Raw genomic sequence first — 23522 nt, forward strand, 5'->3', positions numbered from 1 at the left:
GATGCATAACTGGCTCTGCTGAGTGCCAAAAGTACATGTTTATCATGACCATGGCACTATTGGCAGTCACTGCAGTACATTTGTAAAGATCAAAGGTTGAAGCTGTAAGACAAATAAAAAGCCCAGCAAAATATAACATGTGTTATTGTTAGTAATACAACATAACAACTGTCAGTTGATGATAAGAAATGGATAAAATCATATTTCCAATGTGACAGCCATTCTTAAAGCAAGGATGGAAATGAAGCAGGAATGTCTACTTGTGAAAACATTTAGCAATATCTCTGAATATCCTTGCACACTGCTGTCAGTGAACATGCCATTATGCAAAAGTCTGTTACAGGTAGTAAACATTGTAGTACATATTTGGTCATTTCTTTGAGGTGAAGGTCAGATTAACAAAAGTTAACACAATCTTTCTATCCTGCTTCTAACAGTATCAATCACGATGTAGATTTTGCAAATCTTTCACATATTTTTTCATGCAGTGAATTACAGTATGGATATTTATATCTTTCCAATATCATATCAAACGTATATATATTGGCAACCAAATTTATTAACCTTTTATAACTTGTTTGTTTGAAAATTATTAAGGCTAAAAAAGAATAATTCTTGGTTCTCAGGCACCGCCACATCATCATAAAGTCTGCCGCACGTTTCGTTTTTATTTCCATTTTCAAAACACAAAATCCTTAAATGTTCCGCGTCTCGAACACACGACCTCAACTGTGAAATGCTACAATACTTAAAAACAATGCGACCCAATATAACGTGCAGTTACTTCCCTTTTCATGCGCACTGCTTACTGCGCATCTCGTGTGTTATGGTCATGGGGGCAATAGGAGTTTGTGTGCTTGCTTTGCTGTTTGTAAATTTGGTCAATGAAAACATTAAATTTGCAATACAACATCACTAGACATGATGACGGTATTCAAATACAATTTCAATGGTATTTGTGTACTGTATGAGGGACAATGCAGGGGTTATTTTTCTCTCGTAAAATAAGCGGGAAATCGATGCTTATTTATATAACCCGGCTATAAAGCGAATCGGATTATAGCACATCACTATTGCATACAAAATCTCTACATTTGCAATAACAATGTGTTTGTCTTCCACAGAAAAAACAAAATTACAATCGTAGCCCTTCAGCGAATTCAGGGAAACGGAACAGATTATATCAATTAAACTTGGTCAATACAAATTTGAGATAAAACATCACTAAACATAATGATTAGCCGATTAAATTGTATTTCCTGTTCTGATTGGCATTGTTTTATATGCAGAGATTAAGATTACTGTGTGTCTTGTCTCGTAAACTAAGCCGGAAGTAGCTTTCAGCTGTATACACTTTTCTCAGAATCTACCGGTGATTTGGCCAATAATATAACTTTAAAGAATTTTGAAACAATGAGCGGAAGAATTGTATCTGAAACCATTATTTTGTCAGGAATAATTTATTCCAATATCATATGTAGTTGCAGCTTTACTATATATATGTGAAATAAATTAATAACCATAAGCGTAGCACTTGGGTTCAGCTGATCGCCATTGCCGGAAATGTTTTCAAATGGAAGAATTTGACCAATCAACGTCCATGCGCCCACGATTGCAAAAACTTAATGTTGACATATAATAGTCAAACTACAACAAGTAAGACTTTCAGCAATTCAATGTATGGCATATAATATGATATATATATCCAATCTCTATCCACTAAAGTTTGTTTCAAGGCGTCAATAGCTGTAATATGACCGTGGTTGCTGTAAATAACGGTGAGTTGTGCGATCTTCCGATCACTTCACATACGATTTTGCCGAAATGAATTGAAACAATATTGAATGAAATGTTGAATAAAACTATTAAATAGATTACCAACATAAATCCAGATATACTATGAACTCTTTCTACAACCAGACAGTGTAATTACATGATTAATTTGAGCATTTAGATTTTGTACGGATTTGTTGACATGGTATTTCCGGTGTTCCGTGCCCACAGTGATATCTATATGATGTGTTGAGGAAAAAAAACATAAAATACTCAACCCTGTGTATAAGACGACAGCCCCCCACCCCACCCCCCCACACACACACATACCTTGAAAGCCTCCTAATTCTAGTTATGTAAAACTCGCCTTATTCACAGCAATATATGGATTTGGATTCTTACAAGTGTGTACACAACCAAAAAAAAAAGGGCCGCCCGCCCACACGATATTTTCAAAAGCTATTGCCTGAGAACCAATTTTATTTTATTTTTCAGCCTTACATAAGAAATGGAGAAATTTAGTGTAATATAACATTTTTCATACCTTTAGACAAGTGTTAGAGGATGAAATGTAAATGTAACTGCAACAGTTTTAGAGTGTCATATTCAATGATGTAAATTCATATATAAAACAGATTAATCAATAGCCATTTCTGGTCTGACAGAAGTGGAATGGAGATAATAGCTTCTACTAGTCCTTTGGATGTCAAGTCTAATCTGAATGTCAGCTGGGACAGTAAGACCAGACTGTAATGGGACATGGCAGCTGGGACAGTAAGACCAGTTTGTAATGGGACATGGCAGCTGGGACAGTAAGACCAGTTTGTAATGGGACATGGCAGCTGGGACAGTAAGACCAGTTTGTAATGGGACATGGCAGCTGGGACAGTAAGACCAGTTTGTAATGGGACATGGCAGCTGGGACAGTAAGACCAGTTTGTAATGGGGTATGGCAGCTGGGACAGTAAGACCAGTTTGTAATGGGACATGGCAGCTGGGGCAGTAAGACCAGTTTGTAATGGGACATGGCGGCTGGGACAGTAAGACCAGTTTGTAATGGGACATGGCAGCGGGGACAGTAAGACCAGTTTGTATTCGGGCATGGCAGCTGGGACAGTAAGACCAGTTTGTAATGGGGTATGGCAGCTGGGACAGTAAGACCAGTTTGTAATGGGACATGGCAGCTGGGACAGTAAGACCAGTTTGTAATGGGACACGGCAGCTGGGACAGTAAGAACAGAACTTACCTGCTCTGTTTCAGTCAGAGACTGTAGTGCTTCAGATGCTACTTTCCGTTTTGCTTCTTTCTTACTACGACCACAAGCTTCAACCATCTTTCTATCGTGAACTTTCACCTCAGCTGTAAAACTATCAGATTAGAATCTGCCATTAAAAACACATGCCATACATTGTCTGTGTTCTTCACAAAACAATACAGACACATAATTTAACCTAAAAACAATTTAGTGCACTCCAGCTCATTGAAATGACAAGAACATCTGTAAGTTGCTGCCAGGAATCAAGCGCTTTAGCATTAGATTTCAAATGTATAAACAAGAGGTATCTACTCTAAAGTGGGACAACATCAAATTTCAAAACACAGTAGGTTTATCTCCATTCTACCGTGAAGGCAATAGCCTTTTTGAAAACGGTGCTCTCTTGTAAGATACACAGGGGTCAAAGGTCTGCCCTCTTAGAACATTCCGAAAAGTGGTCACAGGTTGTTATAAATGTAACAAATATTACTAAAGTTCAATGAAAAATACTTATAGTCTTGACAAGTTCAAAATAAGGGTTCAAAACACATGGTTTTTCAAAAGGAAGTTGACAAATAACCCTCCAAAAAGAGTCCATAGACATGTGTTTGAATTCCATCACAACCTGTTGTACACTGTTTGGACTCACCAAGTCATTATTTAGAAATCAGCGACAGAAGTCATTTCTTGGAAATCGGATATGTCCTTTCCATTGTAGGTGTGACAGGTTGTAGAAATAGATTTTAAAATGCTAAACAAATATATTTCTCAAACAAACTTTATGAAATAAAATTCAACTTATTTATTGTAAATGTGTAAGTCTTATTAGTTAGTTAGCAATTACCCCCAGTACATAATACAAATTCAAAATAAATGCCTCTCCACCCAGAACTGGGATGTGGCAGAACTTGACCTTCATTGCGGTAACTCGTCACAGCCAATGTTCTTGTTGACCGTGCCTCTGACAAGTTGCATGAAACAAGATGGCAACCCCGATCAATGATGTGGTTCAACACTAACCTCAGGATTTACTGAGAATGAGCCTGCAGATACATGATTGCCAATGGAACTGGAGTATCACTGAACAGCCACTTTTTAGGCTGCAGTCGATCTGGGGTTTTATGGCACAAGGGATTTGTGACCTGTTTGTTTCAAGATCTCATGGCATTCGATGCCAGAATGTGAAAGAAATGTGACAGTTGTGGCCCTGACACAGTGATTCGTGTATGTTTTACTTAATTGTGCATGCTCTGAAATAAATTTTATCAAGTTTGATAAGCTGTTGTGATCAAGTGCCTGTGCTGTGACTTCGGTTATGTCGGGACATTTGATGATTTGTTTCATGGCTTTTCGAAGGGAGGAGTGTTTTCTGATGTATGTATTATTTGTATGCAAAAGATATGCCTTTGTTAAGTCTTGTTATCTCATCATCGAAGCAGTCAGGCTTACGGCCTAGAACATCATATCGTCACATCCAACCTCAATCACAGCATATTTCCTCTAACAGACGCTTGGCTGTCTATTAATTTCGTGACAGCTGTTGACACAGTGTGTACTAGGATAGATACCTGGCTTGTATTTGGCTAGGGGCCCATTGTCTAATAGAGGAAATATCGATACGGTATACAGTTCTTATGGGTGATCAGCGGCTATCTTTTATGGATCGATATGTAGGCTATCGATGTATTCATACACACCTTTTTTCATGAAAAGGTTTAATATATTCAAAAGAGGTTTCAATAGCAAAAATGAAGCCCCTTTTTAACCAATAAGAATCAAGCATTCTTCAATGTCATGGTAGAATTTGAAGTAATTGTATTTCACCAATTATACTTGATGATGACATCATTGCAATACACAACATTTAGATTTCTGTCAAATAATTATTACACTATGTGCCTACAGGGCAATTTTCTACTGTCTGTAACAAAAAGTTGTGATTACACTCAAATCTCATTAAAATCAGATCTTATGGTCCAGTTCACTGGCCAGTCACAATTCACAAAAGGTCATTCTGACATGACGTGGGATGTCCCCAGATCTTTGTGTAGTGATATTGAGCACTACAACCTAATTTTAATGAGATTGTGACAGTACTATGAAGTGACGACAGTGAACACAAGCTGTAAGGACATGACATCACCTCACTTTCAGTCTGGGTCATGGCCCTTTATACTGCTGGGTCCGTTCCACAAAGCGATCGTAGCGCTACGATTGTCGTAAGTCTATGTTAAAGTATGGGAGTTACGATTGTCTTAGTGCTGCGATCGCTTTGTGGAACGGGGCCCTGCTATTCTGATCAGTGAGTAATATCTACCTTGCTCCAAATAGTGCACCCTAACTGCAAGCAATCTCCATACCTGCCCAAACCAACCATGACATTTTAATATGACAATGCTTTTTCTTGTGCTTAATGCACAATTTCTTCATTACTGTGCACAAGAGATTCTGTCTTATGCATACAGCTAGTATGTGTACACTGGACACATAAGTCGACAAATCAGAAATGAGATTCACCATTTAGTCCTGTTTTTACAACATACCGGTACTACATTATTGTTCTGTGTATCTATGCCTTGGCAAAAATAGTACATTTGTATCATGAAATTTAGTTACCAGAATATGCCATAGATTCAGAATTTAACTTATAACAAAACTTAGTTATCATTGGAAATTTCTAATAAATTGTGTTATATAATACTTATCCTATCTCATAGTATGCATTTGATCCTTCATCTTTGATCCTTGTGTGGAAACGATCCGAAAACAAGTTACCAGTTAAAAAAAATGCCTCATCCAAATACATCCCAGCCATAACCATGGTTACCATCACCAGCAATGGTCTGTGCAATGCATAAATCTGTGCAGCCTGATCATGTGACGTCCCCAGCTAACTCATTCTCTTTCGAACAGCATACAGGGATGGGAGGAGTTGTCCGTGTGAGATAGGATAAGTATTATAAGTAAACAATTTATTACAAGTTTCAAAAGTTCTAAAACTTATCATTTCTCACACAATGCACTTATCCCAAGACTAAGACTAGCATCATCTCTCACTAAACGAGCCATCAACCTCTCTTATGCTGACCCCAAACCTGAGATCGAATACCTCATCAAGTCTTCACCCACCTAAACAAATATCCACCCAAAGTCATTTCCTTTGACTCCATCCAACACCCAGATCTAATCTGAATCAGCACCCTTCCGTATCGCCCTCCCATTCACAGGAAAAGTCCCCCACATCATCAGCCGCCTCCTCAAACAGCAAGGTAATATTGACACCTACTTCATCAGTTCCACCTCCCTCAATACCCTAGTAAGAGGTTAAAACGGTCACTCGTCATGCAGAAGACCCAGGTTCGATTCCCAACGTGGGTACAATGTGTGAAGCCCATTTCTGGTGTACCCCGCCATGATATTGCTGGAATATTGTTCTAAGCGGCGTAAAACCATACTCACTCACTACTAAGAGCCAATGGCAGAAACACTACCAAACCTCAAGAGCCTGAAGGTCTATTTTATAAAATTGACTGCAACTGTGGACAATCCTTCGAAGGTGAAACATTCCGCCCAATCAACACCAGAATCAAAGAGCACAAAATCTTAACCATCAAATCAGACAGTAAATCAGCCATCTCAGACCATATAAGCAACTGCCCCAAACACAACATCAACTGGGAAAACATCCAAATCCTCTCCAACAACCTCCATGACTTCATTAAAAGAAAACTAACAGAAGCAGTCCACAATCGTCGCCACAAGCCATCAATCAACAGAGATCAAGGCTATTAGATCCCATTCGCCCACTATGAACTAATTAAGCAATAATCACCACACCTATGTGAACTTTTCCGTTTAATTGACTTCATATCTCATTGGCTGCCACCTTTGTGTTCTCTGTCCATCATATTGTGACAGTATTATCCTTCTTTTGTCATGACGTACTCATGGTATCCCACTCATGTATGCAATTGTTGTTACTGTTAATCCTCCACCTACTATATATATTCTGTACAATGTTCCTCATTCAACCCCATTGGCATCTATTCCAAATCTCAAAATTCCCAAATTCTATATAAGCAACCCCTAAAGCCCCCTCTTGGGTTGCACAGACCACTTTTGCCCCTTTCGGAAACACATTGAATGGCCCGCCCCGTGTGCGAAATACGCATCAGTCGGAAAGCGCACGTTAAATCTCCAAAGTAAGTAAGTAAGTCCTCATTCAGTCTTGCTTGACAATGGTAAAAGGACCGTTACCGAAACGTCGCCTTTACAGTATTAAAGAAGTTGTTATCCAAAAATTGTGTCTACTTTGTCATTCATCCCATGGTGGGGCACAGATACCCAAGCCAGTAAAGACCTCAAATGAGAGACATACACGATGAAGCTGGTCCTAAACTCTGATCTGATCTGATGATCGTCACATCATCCAAGTTTGTCAAAGACGAAAACTCACATATACATGGGTTGATTCTAGGAGAAAAACCCCTTTGCGCAACTAGGTGTACTTATCATCAATTTGGGTAACTATTGTGTTCCATGTCATTGATCTAATGAGAGAGAGCGAATCATCCCTTGTCTGGCCAGTAAAGTTCTTCCAAAACTGCCCTCACACGTACTTCTGACAGACATGAGGCAGAACAGCTTGGCAAGAGGAAAACGATCGACCCGAGTACAAGCGTGAGTGAATCATCCCGTGTCCAGCCCATTAAGTTCTTCAAGACAGCCCCACACCTATACTCATATAAGGCGGGACAGCTTCGTTAAAGCTATCAACCATTAGTTGAAAGCTTCACAGGCACACAAGATTACAGCTTGATGTTGGGACCCATGAACTTATTGAATTTTCTGAATCTCCTCAAGTAAACCTACCCATATGGGCCCTGTTTGTCACCAACAATGATAGTGAATGGAATTCGTTTCTGCGAGCAGTAGACATGAAGTGCACTGACTGGGTTCATTTCCACACTTGTTCCCTCTACATCATCCTCTGCTGCCACCTCTTCATCCTGATCACTCCTGTTGTTTCCTGGAGGAGTTGCTTGTGACATTGCTGCAGCAGCACCTCTGGGCATGTCACTCACAGAGGAACAGGCAGTTTGGTGTTCCGGACTGGAGACACAGTCTTTTGGCAAAACCAGTTTTCTGCCCATTGCATCATATATCACAGTTCCTGATCCTTAAAGAAACATAAGCAGGAACCAGTTTTGGGCTATAAATCTGATTTGAGAGAATGCATTTCACGTCATCACAGCAATTAGCACTAGTATTAAAACTTAAATGACACTGTTTCAGTCTGTGTCAAAAACTTTCCCTCCCTATTTTCAGATTCATAGTATTTATGTTACAAATAATCTGTTAGGGCCTGCTGAAAATAGACAGCTATGTTTTGCAGGCACAAAAACCTAAGCTATAAATAAAACTTACACTTGGGTTTCACTGAAAAACACACACTGATGTCTACACTCACATTCACAAATAGAACGGATTCTGCCACTTGCCTGAATCATCATCTATGTCATCTTCGTCCAAACCCAGCAACTTTGTAAAGGCTACCTTTGCTGCATTGGTCTTGGCTTCTTTCTTTGTCTTCCCAACACCTTGTGGATAGTGAGTGGTGCCAATGCGACATTCATTAGCAAACTTAGCTGTGAAGGAATACTGTTCTACTGCCACTTCATGAAATGTAGGTGTCAGTCTCAACATGGCAGCATACTCCATCAGGGCACTCACAGGGTGCTTCGTACCACCCAAGAAAGTCTCTATCAGTTCTGCTGGAACCACCTTTGGTAATGAACCTGAAAATATATAAATATTAGCTTTAGGGGAAATAGAAACTGTTGATCAGGTACTTTCATTAACTGATCAGTTCCACCACATGAATCAGAATTGTTTCAAGTTAAATTATCTTATGTTAAATAAACAGGATCAATTGGTAGTGAAATCATTTTCAACAATGTATCAAACCTAAAGTATGAATGTAGTATTTACAGTCCAATTTGTACTTTTCAATAGATTTGATCAGAATGTAGATTAACTGTTTGAAAGTACTTGCAACAGAAGCAGACCCCAATCCCACAAACTCGGTAAGTTTGTTTGAGAAAACAACATAAAGTTTAGAACTTTGGTCAGACCCTGATGCTATTCCGTTTGCTCCTGTACTTTGGTGCAACCATAGTTACGAAGCAAGTTATTCTATTATCCTACAACTGGTTCTAATCCAGTAGTATTAACAAATTGAGACCAATTACTGAGTTTAATGTTAATTATTCCATATTTTGGTCATGATAAATATGGCTTTAATAAATATGAATTCCAAATAGGTATACTGTATTCATAAATCTATTTTTTTAAGTATGGTAACCTTATTATATATCCCTTTCTGTTGCTCAGTGGAAGGCGACGATCACATGTCCACCTTCTGTCCATGTGACATTTTACAATTGATAGGGAACTGAACATGCTGAATGTGATTCTCTTTTCATGACATATATATGGGGGAACTAAACGTGATTTTCTTATGATGACATCTATGGGGAACTAAACATGATTATCTTATTGAATAAATGAAAACAAGAGTTTGCCACTAACATGGCTATATCCCCCGCCCCTGTTGCAGAATTTTATGACATAATTAAATCTAAACAATCCCTCACCTTTTTTAACCGAGGTGGAACTTGCCATGGAAATTGTAAAAAAAAGAAGAGTTTGCCACTAACATGGCCAGGTCTCCTGCCCAGCAAATGAAGTGTATGGAACTGGAAAGACTCCTGTTGAGATGGGCTCATTACAGAAGATCAAGTCTAGTGTACCCTCAAGGGTGTGGGTTGGTTTGCTTGATTTACTGGGCGAATGTAAACTGCTCCATGAGGTTGGATAGTGCATTGTTGTCACGGACAGACTGGTCCATATTGAAGTCCCCAGTGATAAGAATCCTATACTGTTTGAGTTTTTGGCATTTAAAAGAAAAATTCATAAATTTCTAAAGGTTCAACTTGTTGCCATGGAAACGTAAAAAATAAAAATTTCTAAAATTCTAAATAGCAAAAGGCACCAGTTCAGCATGTACCTGACAAACCCTGCAAAGTTTCATGAAAAAATATTGAACTGTTTCTGAGTTACGCTCCGGAAACGAAACATGATGGACGGACAGAGCCCGTTTCTATACACCCCGCCAACTTTGTTGGGCGGGGGATGATAATCAAATGTTTTACACCATAAGTGAACCCACCCTATATTAACACTTAAATCCAACTTGTTGCCATGGAAACGTAAAAAATAAAAATTTCTAAAATTCCTAAATAGCAAAAGGCACCAGTTCAGTATGTGCCTGGTAGACATGCAAAGTTTTGGTAGAAAGTTTTGAATGTGTTTTGAGTTATGCTCCGGAAACGAACTCTACCCTATAGAACCTAAGTCCAACTCGTTGCCATGGAAACGTAAAAAATAAAAATTTATAAAATTCCTAAGTAGCAAAAGGCACCAGTTCAGTATGTGCCTGGTAGACATGCAAAGTTTTGTAAGAAAGTATTTAACGGTTTTTGAGTTACGTTCCGGAAATGAACACCACCCTTATAGAACCTAAGTCCAAATTGTTGCCATGGAAACATAAAAAATAAAAATTTCTAAAATTCCTAAATAGCAAAAGGCACAACTTCACCACTTGAATGATATAAATGCAAAGTTTGATGAAGAAATTTTTAACGGTTTCAGAGTACTGCTCCGGAAACAAACGTTCCGTGACTGATAGATTTGCCAAGTTTCGATCAAATACACTGAATTGTTTTCTAGTTCTGCCACGGAAAAGGAAATGCATGGCCTGCCACTCTGAGGATGGTCTCTGACTGCATTCGTCTGTTGCCAACGTTGCCATAAACACCAAATGGTGTTTCTGTGGACGTTAAATTGTCTTGCAACATCACATTGACTCCTGCTTCAAGCATACCAATGGCTCGCAGACGCTCATTTTCGGACAGGCGTGGCATTTGTTGAATGTAATGTTGAATAATTGCGTAAATTTGTTGTTTTTCTGAGTGGTTGTTGTTAGCACGATGCTAAACAATGCATACGGAATCCCGTTAACGCACATGTTTTTATACCCATTCTTGCAATGGGTAGTGAAATGCATGGGGCTTGCATAAAAGTCAACTTTTGCATGGAATGCATGCTTTTCTGTAGCAGTTGCATTTTTGTGACTTGATTCCATACATGTACTACAATATTGAAAAACAAACTTTACTTGTTTGAAAAATACACTAAAATATTGGTGTCACAGGAACTGAAGTTGTTGAGTATATATATAATCTACATACATATGTTTTAATACTATAATAAAATATGGTATGGATCCCCTTACAACATAAATAAAAACAGAAACTGTGAAGAATGCATGACCGAAAAAGATAGCCACAGGGTCTATGCTAAGTATGTTAGTCCATAACTGACACACACAGAATCATGTGATACTGAATAAAATCTTCATCTTGACTAATTGTTGTACACACCAAACAGTTGTCAAGATAGGTGATTGAGGAACTGAGGTTAATACACAAAGACAAAAGAGGTGTTAACAAATTTTTACAAACAAGAATATGCAAAATAAACATTGGCTTCAGAAAACAATGAAAATTCAGCCTCATAACAATCAATGTTTTCTGTGACTCCTAGAGTAGACAGAATACTGCAGGGTAAACACCAGAAGAATTTTAATCTCACCAGTACCCTTTGCCATTGAGTGTGATGATGTGACCACAGACTCTGGTGGACGTGGAGTCAGACCAGGGATGTAGGGTGTAGGTGGTGCTGGCGTCTCTAGCTTCTTAGCTTCATGTAGCTTCTCTGTGTATTTGCGCTGCACATTCTGCATTGCTTTCAATACTGTCGAGTTCATTTTGCCTTATAGGTTAGCTGTTTATAAACAAAGAAAAATTTGTTTGATGTTTACAGATGCCATTGCAAACAGACGCCAGACAAGAAGGCAATCACATCAGCTCACACGACCTTAAGTCAGGTAACCATGCTTGTCATAAGAGGCGACTAAGTAACGGGATCGGATGGTCTGGCTTGCTGACTTGGTTCCTGCATGTCATCGTATCCAAATTGTGTGGATTGATGCTCTAGATGTCAATCACTGTATTTTCTGGTCCAGACTCGATTATTAACAGACCGCTGTCATGTAGCTGGAATATTATATCGCTGAGTGCGGCATTAAACATCAATCAACCAAAGTAAGCTAAGAATACATCACACCAGATATTATCTCTTAATTAATAACTGTGTGAGGAATAATACTGCATATAGCACAACACTGTAACATTGTCACAATGTAAGGCATAATACTGAATATAGCACAACACTGTCACACTGTAAGGAATAATATTTAGCACAATACTGTAACAATGTAAGAAATAACACTGCATATAGCACAACACTAACATTGTTAAGAATAATACTGAATATAGCACAACACTGTCACACTGCAAGGAATTATATTTAGCACAATACTGAAACAATGTAAAAAATAATACTGCATGTAGCACAACACTGTAAGATGGTAAGGAATAATTCTACACATAGCACAACACTGTAACATTGTAACAATGTAGGCATATTACTGAATATAGCACAACACTGTCACAGTGTATGGAATAATATTTAGCACAATACTGTAACAATGTTAGAAATCACACTGCATATAGCACAACACTGTAACATTGTAAGGAATAAATTTATTGTAAAATTTACAATTTTTTAAACTTATCTTACCACACTCTATGCATTTATCCCACAGTTGGACGGTGGGTCGCAGATTACCCTTGTCTGTATTCGTCTTGTAACCGTGAGATGTATACGAGGAAGCTGGTGCTGACATGCTTCAATTCAAGGACTGTCACACATCCGCGTCAGGAGATATTACTCATGATTTTATGGGTGAATCACTGCTATTGAATGATCTTGATAACTCCCTTTACGCTACAAGGACACAGAAACATACCATCGGGTGTATCATGCTCTTGTGTGTTTTCGCATAGGACATTGTACTATGACGACCGCATGGTTTTGAATTAGGCAAGCTATTCAACCAGCACTTGTAACCAATTCGGAAGGGGTCTCCGGTCTATTAGTTCTACAAAGGTCTAATGATGCAGGCCTTATTAGTTTGGCATCCAATTTTACGCTTTATCGTAGTGAATAGCATGTCGGGTTGTCGATCTGTGGAATGTCTACTCTTGGAGTATTGATCTGAAGAATGTAGACCCTTGGAGGGTCAATCCTGGTTCGATGTTGCCTTCTCTCTAGAATGTCGGCCCTTTGAAGTCGACTCTAAATGTCGACCCTTATCTGGGAGTTTGTCATAGTCAGCGGATCACTGATGATAGATTGTGAAGATGATAGATTGTTCCCTCTTCCACTTATAGGGAAGCGATCGTGGCTGATGATGGTTGCTTGACCACTGATTTCACAGATGGATGACCACTAGTCTTGGTAGACGCTTAGGTTTCTTGAATGCAGAGTGTCCGTGTTCAGTATCCTTTGATTTTGATCGGCTATCAATGCCTCTCTTCTGGCATTTTTTAGGATAATCTGTGAGTGCCTCTTGGGACAGATGAGAGCATTCTGAACACTGTAAACCTGGTTGACAGATTCTTTAACAGTCGTAGCATAATGAATGTGGATCCACTAGCACAGATAAGTGGCCGCACTTCTTGCAGGCTGGCAGTTTTACTTGAACCTTGCCCATATCTAGATGCAAGCATTGCCCCAAACTCCTGTAATTTTGAGAAAAATAAAGGCCTAAATATTCTTTCCAAAAAAAGTATGTCTCCACAGGGAGGCAAAGAGAAAGAGAATGATGAGGCAGAGGGTGTCAGTTGACCAGATGGAGGACAGCAAGCTGCAACAGATTCGGGTGCATGACCTGATTACTGGGGTTGTCATCATGGTGATGCCAGGGGTGTTTGGGCGAATAGAGCTTAGAAGCTGGAAACTTTGTTCAAGGACATTTCCACGCAAGGGATCAGAAGTGAGTGAGTGTGGTTTTATGCCCCTTTTAGCAATATTGCAGCAATATCATGGCGGGGAACACCAGAAATGGGCTTCACACGTTGTACCCTTGTCAGGAATCGAACCTGGGTCTTTGGCTTGACGAGCAAATGCTTTAACCACAAGGCTACCCGACCGCCCGGATGAAGAAGAAGGATGAACTGCGTAGAGTGAGATAGGATAAGTTTGAAAATTAATATTGTAATTAATAGCACAACACTGTAATGTATCGTATATAGCCGTCTGCAAGGGGACCTTTTTTTCCTAGAATTAGGGGAGTATGAAGGGGGTTCAACCTATCCACAGGGTGGAAGATCTCATGGTTTTTTCCAGCAGTAACACTTTCAGGTTGCACTGCCGATTTCAATTTCGAAGTCCGGCACTGATGTTGTTTGACCATAAACTCGACTGATAGAACTGTTCCAAGAACTATTTTTGTACATGAACACCAATTGAATTTGATTTCCTTGTTCATATCATATATTTTCTTCAAATAGAGTTTATTTCCATGGTTTCCCCAAATAACTATTTTATTACATGGTTGTATTGAAAAAGACTGCAAAGGAGCCAAAAATGAATCAGCCTTAGCTCATTTGTTTGTGACCACTTCGAAATCTGCATGTTTCCCGTCGGCCATTTCTAAACAAATCAAAGGAGATAAACAGGTATCACCCTGATTACGTGTGAGTCGCACCATAGGAGGAACTGCCACGTCTCTTGGAGAAGCGTCGGAGACACTGTTCCCCCCTGCTTCCGGATGTAAGTCATCGCCGTTTGGCTGTCCATCTCTAGACGAACCACTTGGCCACGAAGCAGATCCAGGAAGCGTTGGAACACCAACCTGACCGCTCTCAGTTCTAGCACATTGATATGCAGTTTGATCTCCTGCTGGGACCATAGTCCCGAGGCAGTGTGATTGTTCAGAACGCCTCCCCGGAACGGGAGTGTCGAGAGGGAGCCCCCGTGACAGATTCCCGACCTCGGTCCACCACTGAAGGTGTGTAATGAGCCACTGCGGAGTCTCGAGAACAGTCTCGAGATCTTCTGAGTTCACCCAAAGTCGACGGAGCGCTTGTTGAATGGGTCTCATTCTCAAGCGTGCCCGCTAAACCACATCCACTGTCGCCGCCATGTTGCCCAGTAACTGGAGCCATGTACGAGCAGTGTGACTTTCGGACAGAAGGAACTGGGAAGTAACACTTCTGACCTTGGTAATGCGATCTTGTGACAGAGATACAATTCCGCTCACCATGTTGAAATTCGCCCCTAGGAAGACTAGATTCTGAGTAGGGCTCAGATCTGACTTCTTGAGATTGACTATCCACCCTAGAGTGATCAGAATGTCTATCACTTCTTGTGTAGCTATCTGACTCAGGGATTGCGATAGAGCTCTTAGAAACCAGTCGTCGAGGTACGGATGGCAGAACAGACCTTTCGACCTGGCCACTTGGGCAGGAATCAACATCAGCTTGGTGAACACCTTGGGGCCGTGGAGATCCCGAATGGTAGAACCCTGAACTGATAACACCTCCCGTGGAAAGAAAATTTCAGGTATTTCTTGAACTCAGGGTGTATGGGAAGCTAAAAAGAATAGGAATTCATAGGAAGTATAGGAACGCTAGGCTGTCTGTCATTATATTTATAGTATTGTATGCATTAGGCCTGGCACAGGTAACTCGGTACCCCGGGTCGGGTGGGTACATATTAGGACCTGGGTACCAACAGGACTACCCAGACCCGTGGTTTGTCACATGATATATTGTTTAATGACAAAAATTATCTAGAACTCTATGGTTACACTAAAAGTCACAAATGTTCGCATTTCTTTCAGGCTATGCACCCATTCCTCCTGACTTTTGATATGGTTGAATAAAGATATAACTTGAGTCAACTTCAGTGTACGCATGACTAGATTGTTTTAATACATGTATCTTCATACGTTTTGCCAGTGCTATGGTAAAAAGATGCCGAATCGGTCATTTCGTACCTATTTCTTGAGACCTACAGTGGGTACCTGGGTAGGGTCGGGTAATAGAGGGGTGGGTACCCGAGTTGTAAATTCGGACTCGTCCGAGGCCTAGTATGCATTATGAGGTGGATTCAAATCATATTTTACAAACTGGAAATGAGATGAGATGGGGACAGACCGACATGAGACGTGTTGTCTTATAGTCGGATCCTGCGATTTTCCGATTTTTTCACAACGCATAAACAGCTGTCAGCTTATATTAATCAACCTGCCTTCCACTTTCTGAAGCCTGTCACTTTGAAATAGGTTTCCGTGGGAAAACTCTAAATGACTTGATAATTTGACTGGTTCTATTGTGAATACGCGCAATATAGTAAGCTCTTAGATAACAGTAGACGGTTCCCGACTAACTCGTTCCGTAAACCCTGCCTATCTCAAATGGTTAAAACTGTCATACGCCAAAATGGACATAACAACTAGATCAAAACGGCTTCGAAGCACCATAAGCGTGATTTCAATTGCATGGTAAATACTTATATTTTTTTAATAAACATTCATTTGTGTCATCATCAAAATTAGTACCCATTGGTCCTGTTGAATGGACAAAATATAACTTGAAAATTCCTACTTTTACTGATTTAACAACAACATCTGAACGAGAGAAATGGTTGTGTAAATTTTGCCAATACAAGGAAAGGTAATTTTGTCATATTTCAATTTTATAGTTGCAGCAGAAGAAAACTTATGTCTAACCATTATAGTTACCAATACTTTGCAGCACAATACAATGCAATATTTCTGTCAGTGCATATATTGTAAATCTAATATTTCACCTCTGCCTTGATTCTCACTTTCAGTATCGCCACATATAAAGGCTGCTTTATCACTCTTGGTGATATTATTATAATATAAACAAATATTGATAATTTCTCTTCTCTGTGTCCCACACACAACCAAAAGCATTGATATCATTTCTATATATTCTTTATGTATTGAACCAGATACCATATAATAGACCCTCTATTCTATGGTCTTTTTTTCTTTGTACTTAATGAAATATATGCTATGCAGTGTGTGTTTCCATGGAAATCCTCCGGCACTTAATGAAATACATGCTATGCAATGTGTGTTTCCATGGAAATCCTCCGGCACTTAATGAAATACATGCTATGAAATGTGTGTTTCCATGAAACTCCTCCAGCACTTAATGAAATACATGCTATGCTATGTGTGTTTACATGAAAATCTTCCGGTACTTAATGACATACATGCTATGCAATATGTGTTTCCATGAAAATCCTCCGGTATTTATTGAAATACATGCTATGCAATATGCGTTTCCATGAAAATCCTCCGGCACTTAATGAAATACATGCTATGCAATATGTGTTTCCATGGAAATCTTCAAGTACTTAATGAAATACATGCTGTGCAATGTGCGTTTCCATGAAAATCCTCCGGTACTTAATGAAATACATCCTATACAATGTGCACTTCCATGAAAATCCTCCGGTACTTAATGAAATACATGCCATGCAATGTGCGTTTCCATGAAAATCCTCCGGTACTTAATGAAATACATGCCATGCAATGTGCGTTTCCATGAAAATCCTCCGGCACTTAATGAAATACATGCTATGCAGTGTGTGTTTCCATGGAAATCCTCCGGCACTTAATGAAATACATGCTATGCAGTGTGTGTTTCCATGGAAATCCTCCGGCACTTAATGAAATACAAGCTATGCAATGTGTGTTTCCATGGAAATCCTCCGGCACTTAATGAAATACATGCTATGCAATGTATGTTTCCATGAAACTCCTCCAGCACTTAATGAAATACATGCTATCCTATGTGTGTTTACATGAAAATCTTCCGGTACTTAATGACATACATGCTATGCAATATGTGTTTCCATGAAAATCCTCCGGTATTTATTGAAATACATGCTATGCAATGTGCGTTTCCATGAAAATCCTCCGGCACTTAATGAAATACATGCTATGCAATAAGTGTTTCCATGGAAATCTTCCGGTACTTAATGAAATACATGCCATGCAATGTGCGTTTCCATGAAAATCCTCCGGTACTTAATGAAATACATGCTATGCAATGTGCGTTTCCATGAAAATCCTCCGGCACTTAATGAAATACATGCTATGCAGTGTGTGTTTCCATGGAAATCCTCCGGCACTTAATGAAATACATGCTATGCAGTGTGTGTTTCCATGGAAATCCTCCGGCACTTATTGAAATACAAGCTATGCAATGTGTGTTTCCATGGAAATCCTCCGGCACTTAATGAAATACATGCTATGCAATGTATGTTTCCATGAAACTCCTCCAGCACTTAATGAAATACATGCTATCCTATGTGTGTTTCCATGAAAATCTTCCGGTACTTAATGACATACATGCTATGCAATATGTGTTTCCATGAAAATCCTCCGGTATTTATTGAAATACATGCTATGCAATGTGCGTTTCCATGAAAATCCTCCGGCACTTAATGAAATACATGCTATGCAATGAGTGTTTCCATGGAAATCTTCCGGTACTTAATGAAATACATGCCATGCAATGTGCGTTTCCATGAAAATCCTCCGGTACTTAATGAAATACATGCTATACAATGTGCGTTTCAATGAAAATCCTCCGGTACTTAATGAAATACATGCTATGCAATGTGCGTTTCCATGAAAATCCTCCGGCACTTAATGAAATACATGCTATGCAGTGTGTGTTTCCATGGAAATCCTCCGGCGCTTAATGAAATACATGCTATGCAGTGTGTGTTTCCATGGAAATCCTCCGGCACTTAATGAAATACATGCTATGCAATGTGTGTTTCCATGGAAATCCTCCGGCACTTAATGAAATACATGCTATGCAATGTATGTTTCCATGAAACTCCTCCAGCACTTAATGAAATACATGCTATCCTATGTGTGTTTACATGAAAATCTTCCGGTACTTAATGACATACATGCTATGCAATATGTGTTTCCATGAAAATACTCCGGTATTTATTGAAATACATGCTGTGCAATGTGCGTTTCCATGAAAATCCTCCGGTACTTAATGAAATACATGCTATGCAATATGTGTTTCCATGGAAATCTTCCGGTACTTAATGAAATACATCCTGTGCAATGTGCGTTTCCATGAAAATCCTCCGGTACTTAATGAAATACATGCTATGCAATGTGTGTTTCCATGGAAATCTTCCAGTATTTAATGAAATACATGCCATGCAATGTGCGTTTCCATGAAAATCCTCCGGTACTTAATGAAATACATGCTATGCAATGTGCGTTTCAATGAAAATCCTCCGGTACTTAATGAAATACATGCTATGCAATATGTGTTTCCATGGAAATCTTCCGGTACTTAATGAAATACATGCTGTGCAATGTGCGTTTCCATGAAAATCCTCCGGTTCTTAATGAAATACATGCTATGCAATGTGCGTTTCAATGAAAATCCTCCGGTACTTAATGAAATACATGCTATCCAATGTGTGTTTCCATGGAAATCTTCCGGTACTTAATGAAATACATCCTGCGCAATGTGTGTTTCCATGGAAATCATCCGGTACTTAATGAAATACATGCAATGCAATGTTCGTTTCCATGAAAATCCTCCGGTACTTATGAAATACATGTTATACAATGTGCGTTTCCATGAAAATCCTCCGGTACTGAATGAAATACATGCTATGCAATATGTGTTTCCATGGAAATCTTCCGGTACTTAATGAAATACATGCTGTGCAATGTGTGTTTCCATGAAAATCCTCCGGTACTTAATGAAATACATGCAATGCAATGTGTGTTTCTATGAAAATCTTTCGGTACTTAATGAAATACATGCTATGCAATATGTGTTTCCATGGAAATCTCTGGTACTTAATGAAATACATGCTTTGCAACATGTCTTTCCAGGAAAATCCTCCGGTTCTTAATGAAATACATGCTATGCAATATGTGTTTCCATGGAAATCCTCCGGTACTTAAGGAAATACATGCTATGCAATGTGTGTTTCCATGGAAATCTTCCGGTACTTAATGAAATACCTGCTATGCAATGTGTGTTTCCATGAAAATCCTCCGGTACTTAATGAAATACATGTTATGCAATATCAGTTTCCATGAAAATCCTCCGGTACTTAATGAAATACATGCTGTGCAATGTGTGTTTCCATGAAAATCCTCCGGCACTTTATGAAATACATGCTATGCAATATGTGTGTTTCCTAGAAAATCTTCCGGTACTTAATGAAATACATGCTATGCAATGTGTGTATCCATGAAAATCCTCCGTCACTTAATGAAATACATGCTATGCAATATGTGTTTCCATAAAAATTCTCCTTAACATAATGAAATACATGCTATGCAATATGTGTTTCCATGAAAATCCTCCTGCACTTAATGAAATACATGCTGTGCAATGTGTGTTTACATGAAGATCTTCCGGTACTTAATGAAATACATGCTATGCTATGTGTGTTTCCATGAAAATCCTTCGGCACTTAATGAAATACATGCTAAGCTATGTGCATTTCCATGAAAATCCTCCGGCACTTAATGGAAAACATCCTATGCAATGTGTGTTTCCATGAAAATCCTCCTGAACATAATTAAATACATGCTATGCAATATGTGTTCTCACGAAAATCTTCCGGTACTTAATGAAATACATGCTATGCTATGTGTGTTTCCATGAAACTCCTCCTGCACTTAATGAAATACATGCTATGCTATGTGTGTTTACATGAAAATCTTCCGGTACTTAATGACATACATGCTATGCTATGTGTGTTTCCATGAAAACCCTTCGGTACTTAATGAAATACATGCTAAGCTATGTGCATTTCCATGAAAATCCTCCGGCACTTAATGAAATACATGCTATGCAATATGTGTTTCCATGGAAATCTCCTGGAACTTAATGAAATACATGCTATGCAATATGAGTTCTCACAAAAATCTTCAGGTACTTAATGGAATACATCCTATGCAATGTGTGTTTCCATGAAAATACTCCGGCACTTAATGACATACATGCTATGCAATATGTGTTTCCATGAAAATCCTCCTGCACTTAATGAAATACATGCTATGCAATGTGTGTTTACATGAAAATCTTCCGGTACTTAATGAAATACATGCTATGCTATGTGTGTTTCCATGAAAATCCTTCGGCACTTAATGAAATACATGCTAAGCTATGTGCATTTCCATGAAAATCCTCCGGCACTTAATGGAATACATCCTATGCAATGTGTGTTTCCATGAAAATCCTCCTGAACATAATTAAATACATGCTATGCAATATGTGTTCTCACGAAAATCTTCCGGTACTTAATGAAATACATGCTATGCAATGTGTGTTTCCATGGAAATCCTCCGGCACTTAATGAAATACATGCTATGCAATGTGTGTTTCCATGAAACTCCTCCTGCACTTAATGAAATACATGCTATGCTATGTGTGTTTACATGAAAATCTTCCGGTACTTAATGACATACATGCTATGCTATGTGTGTTTCCATGAAAATCCTTCGGTACTTAATGAAATACATGCTAAGCTATGTGCATTTCCATGAAAATCCTCCGGCACTTAATGAAATACATGCTATGCAATATGTGTTTCCATGGAAATATCCTGGAACTTAATGAAATACATGCTATGCAATATGAGTTCTCACAAAAATCTTCCGGTACTTAATGGAATACATCCTATGCAATGTGTGTTTCCATGAAAATACTCCGGCACTTAATGAAATACATGTCATGCTATGAGCGTTTCAATGAAAATCCTCCGGTACTTAATGAAATACATGCTATGCAATATGTGTTTCCATGAAAATCCTCCGGAACTTAATGAAATACATGCTATGCAATATGTGTTCTCACAAAAATCTTCCGGTACTTAATGGAATACATCCTATGCAATGTGTGTTTCCATGAAAATCCTCCGGCACTTAATGAAATACATGCTATGGAATGTGTGTTTCCATGAAAATCCTCCGGTACTTAATGAAATACATGCTATGCAACATGAGTTTCCATGAAAATCCTCCGGTACTTAATGAGATACATGCTATGCAATATGTGTTTCCATGAAAATCCTCCTGAACATAATGAAATACATGCTATGCAATATGTGTTCTCACAAAAATCATCCGGTACTTAACGAAATACATGCTATGCAATATGTGTTTCCATGAAAATCCTCCGGCACTTAATGAAATACATGCTATGCAATGTGTGTTTCCATGAAAATCCTCCGGCAGTTAATGAAATACATGCTATCCTATGTGTGTTTCCATGAAAATCCTCCGGTACTAAATGAAATACATGCCATGCAATATGTTTCCATGAAAATCTTCCGGTACTTAATGAAATACATGCCATGCTATGTTCGTTTCCATGAAAATCCTATGGTACTGAATGAAATACATGCTATGCAATATGTGTTTCCATGAAAATCTTCCAGTACTTAATGAAATACATGCCATGCTATGTGCGTTTCCATGAAAATCCTGTGGTACTTAATGAAATACATGCTATGCAATATGTGTTTCCATGAAAATCCTCCGGTACTTAATGAAATACATGCTATGCAATATGTGTTTCCATGAAAATGCTCCGGTACTTAATGAAATACATGCTATGCACTGTGTCTTTCCATGAACATATTCCGGTACTTAATGAAATACATGCTATGCAACATGTGTTTCTATAAAAATCCTCCGGTACTTAATGAAATACATGCTATGCAATATGTGTTTTCATGAAAATCCTCCGGTACTTAATGAAATACATGCTATGCAATATGTGTGTTTCCATGAAAATCCTCCGGCACTTAATGAAATACATGCTATGCAATGTGTGTTTCTATGAAAATCCTCCGGCACTTAATGAAATACATGCTATGCTATGCGTGTTTCCATGAATATCCTCCGGTACTAAATGAAATACATGCTATGCAATATGTGTTTCCATGAAAATCTTCCGGTACTTAATGAAATACATGCTGTGCAATGTGTGTTTCCATGAAAATCTTCCGGTACTTAATGAAATACAAGCTATGCAATGTGTGTTTCCATGGAAATCCTCCGGCACTTAATGAAATACATGCTATGCTATGTGTGTTTCCATGAAAATCCTCCGGTACTAAATGAAATACATGCCATGCAATATGTTTCCATGAAAATCCTCCGGTACTTAATGAAATACATGCCATGCTATGTTCGTTTCCATGAAAATCCTATGGTACTGAATGAAATACATGCTATGCAATATGTGTTTCCATGAAAATCTTCCAGTACTTAATGAAATACATGCCATGCTATGTGCGTTTCCATGAAAATCCTGTGGTACTTAATGAAATACATGCTATGCAATATGTGTTTCCATGAAAATCCTCCGGTACTTAATGAAATACATGCTATGCAATATGTGTTTCCATGAA

The 23522-nt window shown here is 38.7% G+C and overlaps 1 protein-coding gene across 6 annotated transcripts in view; it reads right to left on the reverse strand.

The window, feature by feature from the left end:
- LOC124119294 (adenosine deaminase domain-containing protein 1-like) overlaps positions 1-16433 on the reverse strand; it is a 129546-nt gene extending 113113 nt beyond the window's left edge. Inside the window, exons 1-5 of one of the 6 annotated variants that reach the window (XM_046481757.2) lie at positions 16314-16433; positions 11745-11936; positions 8531-8827; positions 7902-8208; positions 3021-3141 (exon numbers count right to left, since the gene is read on the reverse strand). In XM_046481757.2, the coding sequence (XP_046337713.1) occupies positions 3021-3141; positions 7902-8208; positions 8531-8827; positions 11745-11919 (900 nt within the window). In that variant the 5' untranslated portion in view covers positions 11920-11936; positions 16314-16433. Of the gene's footprint in view, positions 1-3020; positions 3142-7901; positions 8209-8530; positions 8828-11744; positions 11937-12794; positions 14074-16313 lie in introns of those variants that run through there. The other 5 variants (XM_046481758.2, XM_046481759.2, XM_046481754.2 and 2 more) reach the window with 5 other exon arrangements.
- Between the last annotated feature and the right edge of the window lie 7089 nt (positions 16434-23522).

The sequence above is a fragment of the Haliotis rufescens genome, unplaced genomic scaffold, assembly GCF_023055435.1.
Source record: "Haliotis rufescens isolate VD_foot unplaced genomic scaffold, xgHalRufe1.0.p SCAF_36, whole genome shotgun sequence".
NCBI lineage: Eukaryota > Metazoa > Mollusca > Gastropoda > Lepetellida > Haliotidae > Haliotis > Haliotis rufescens.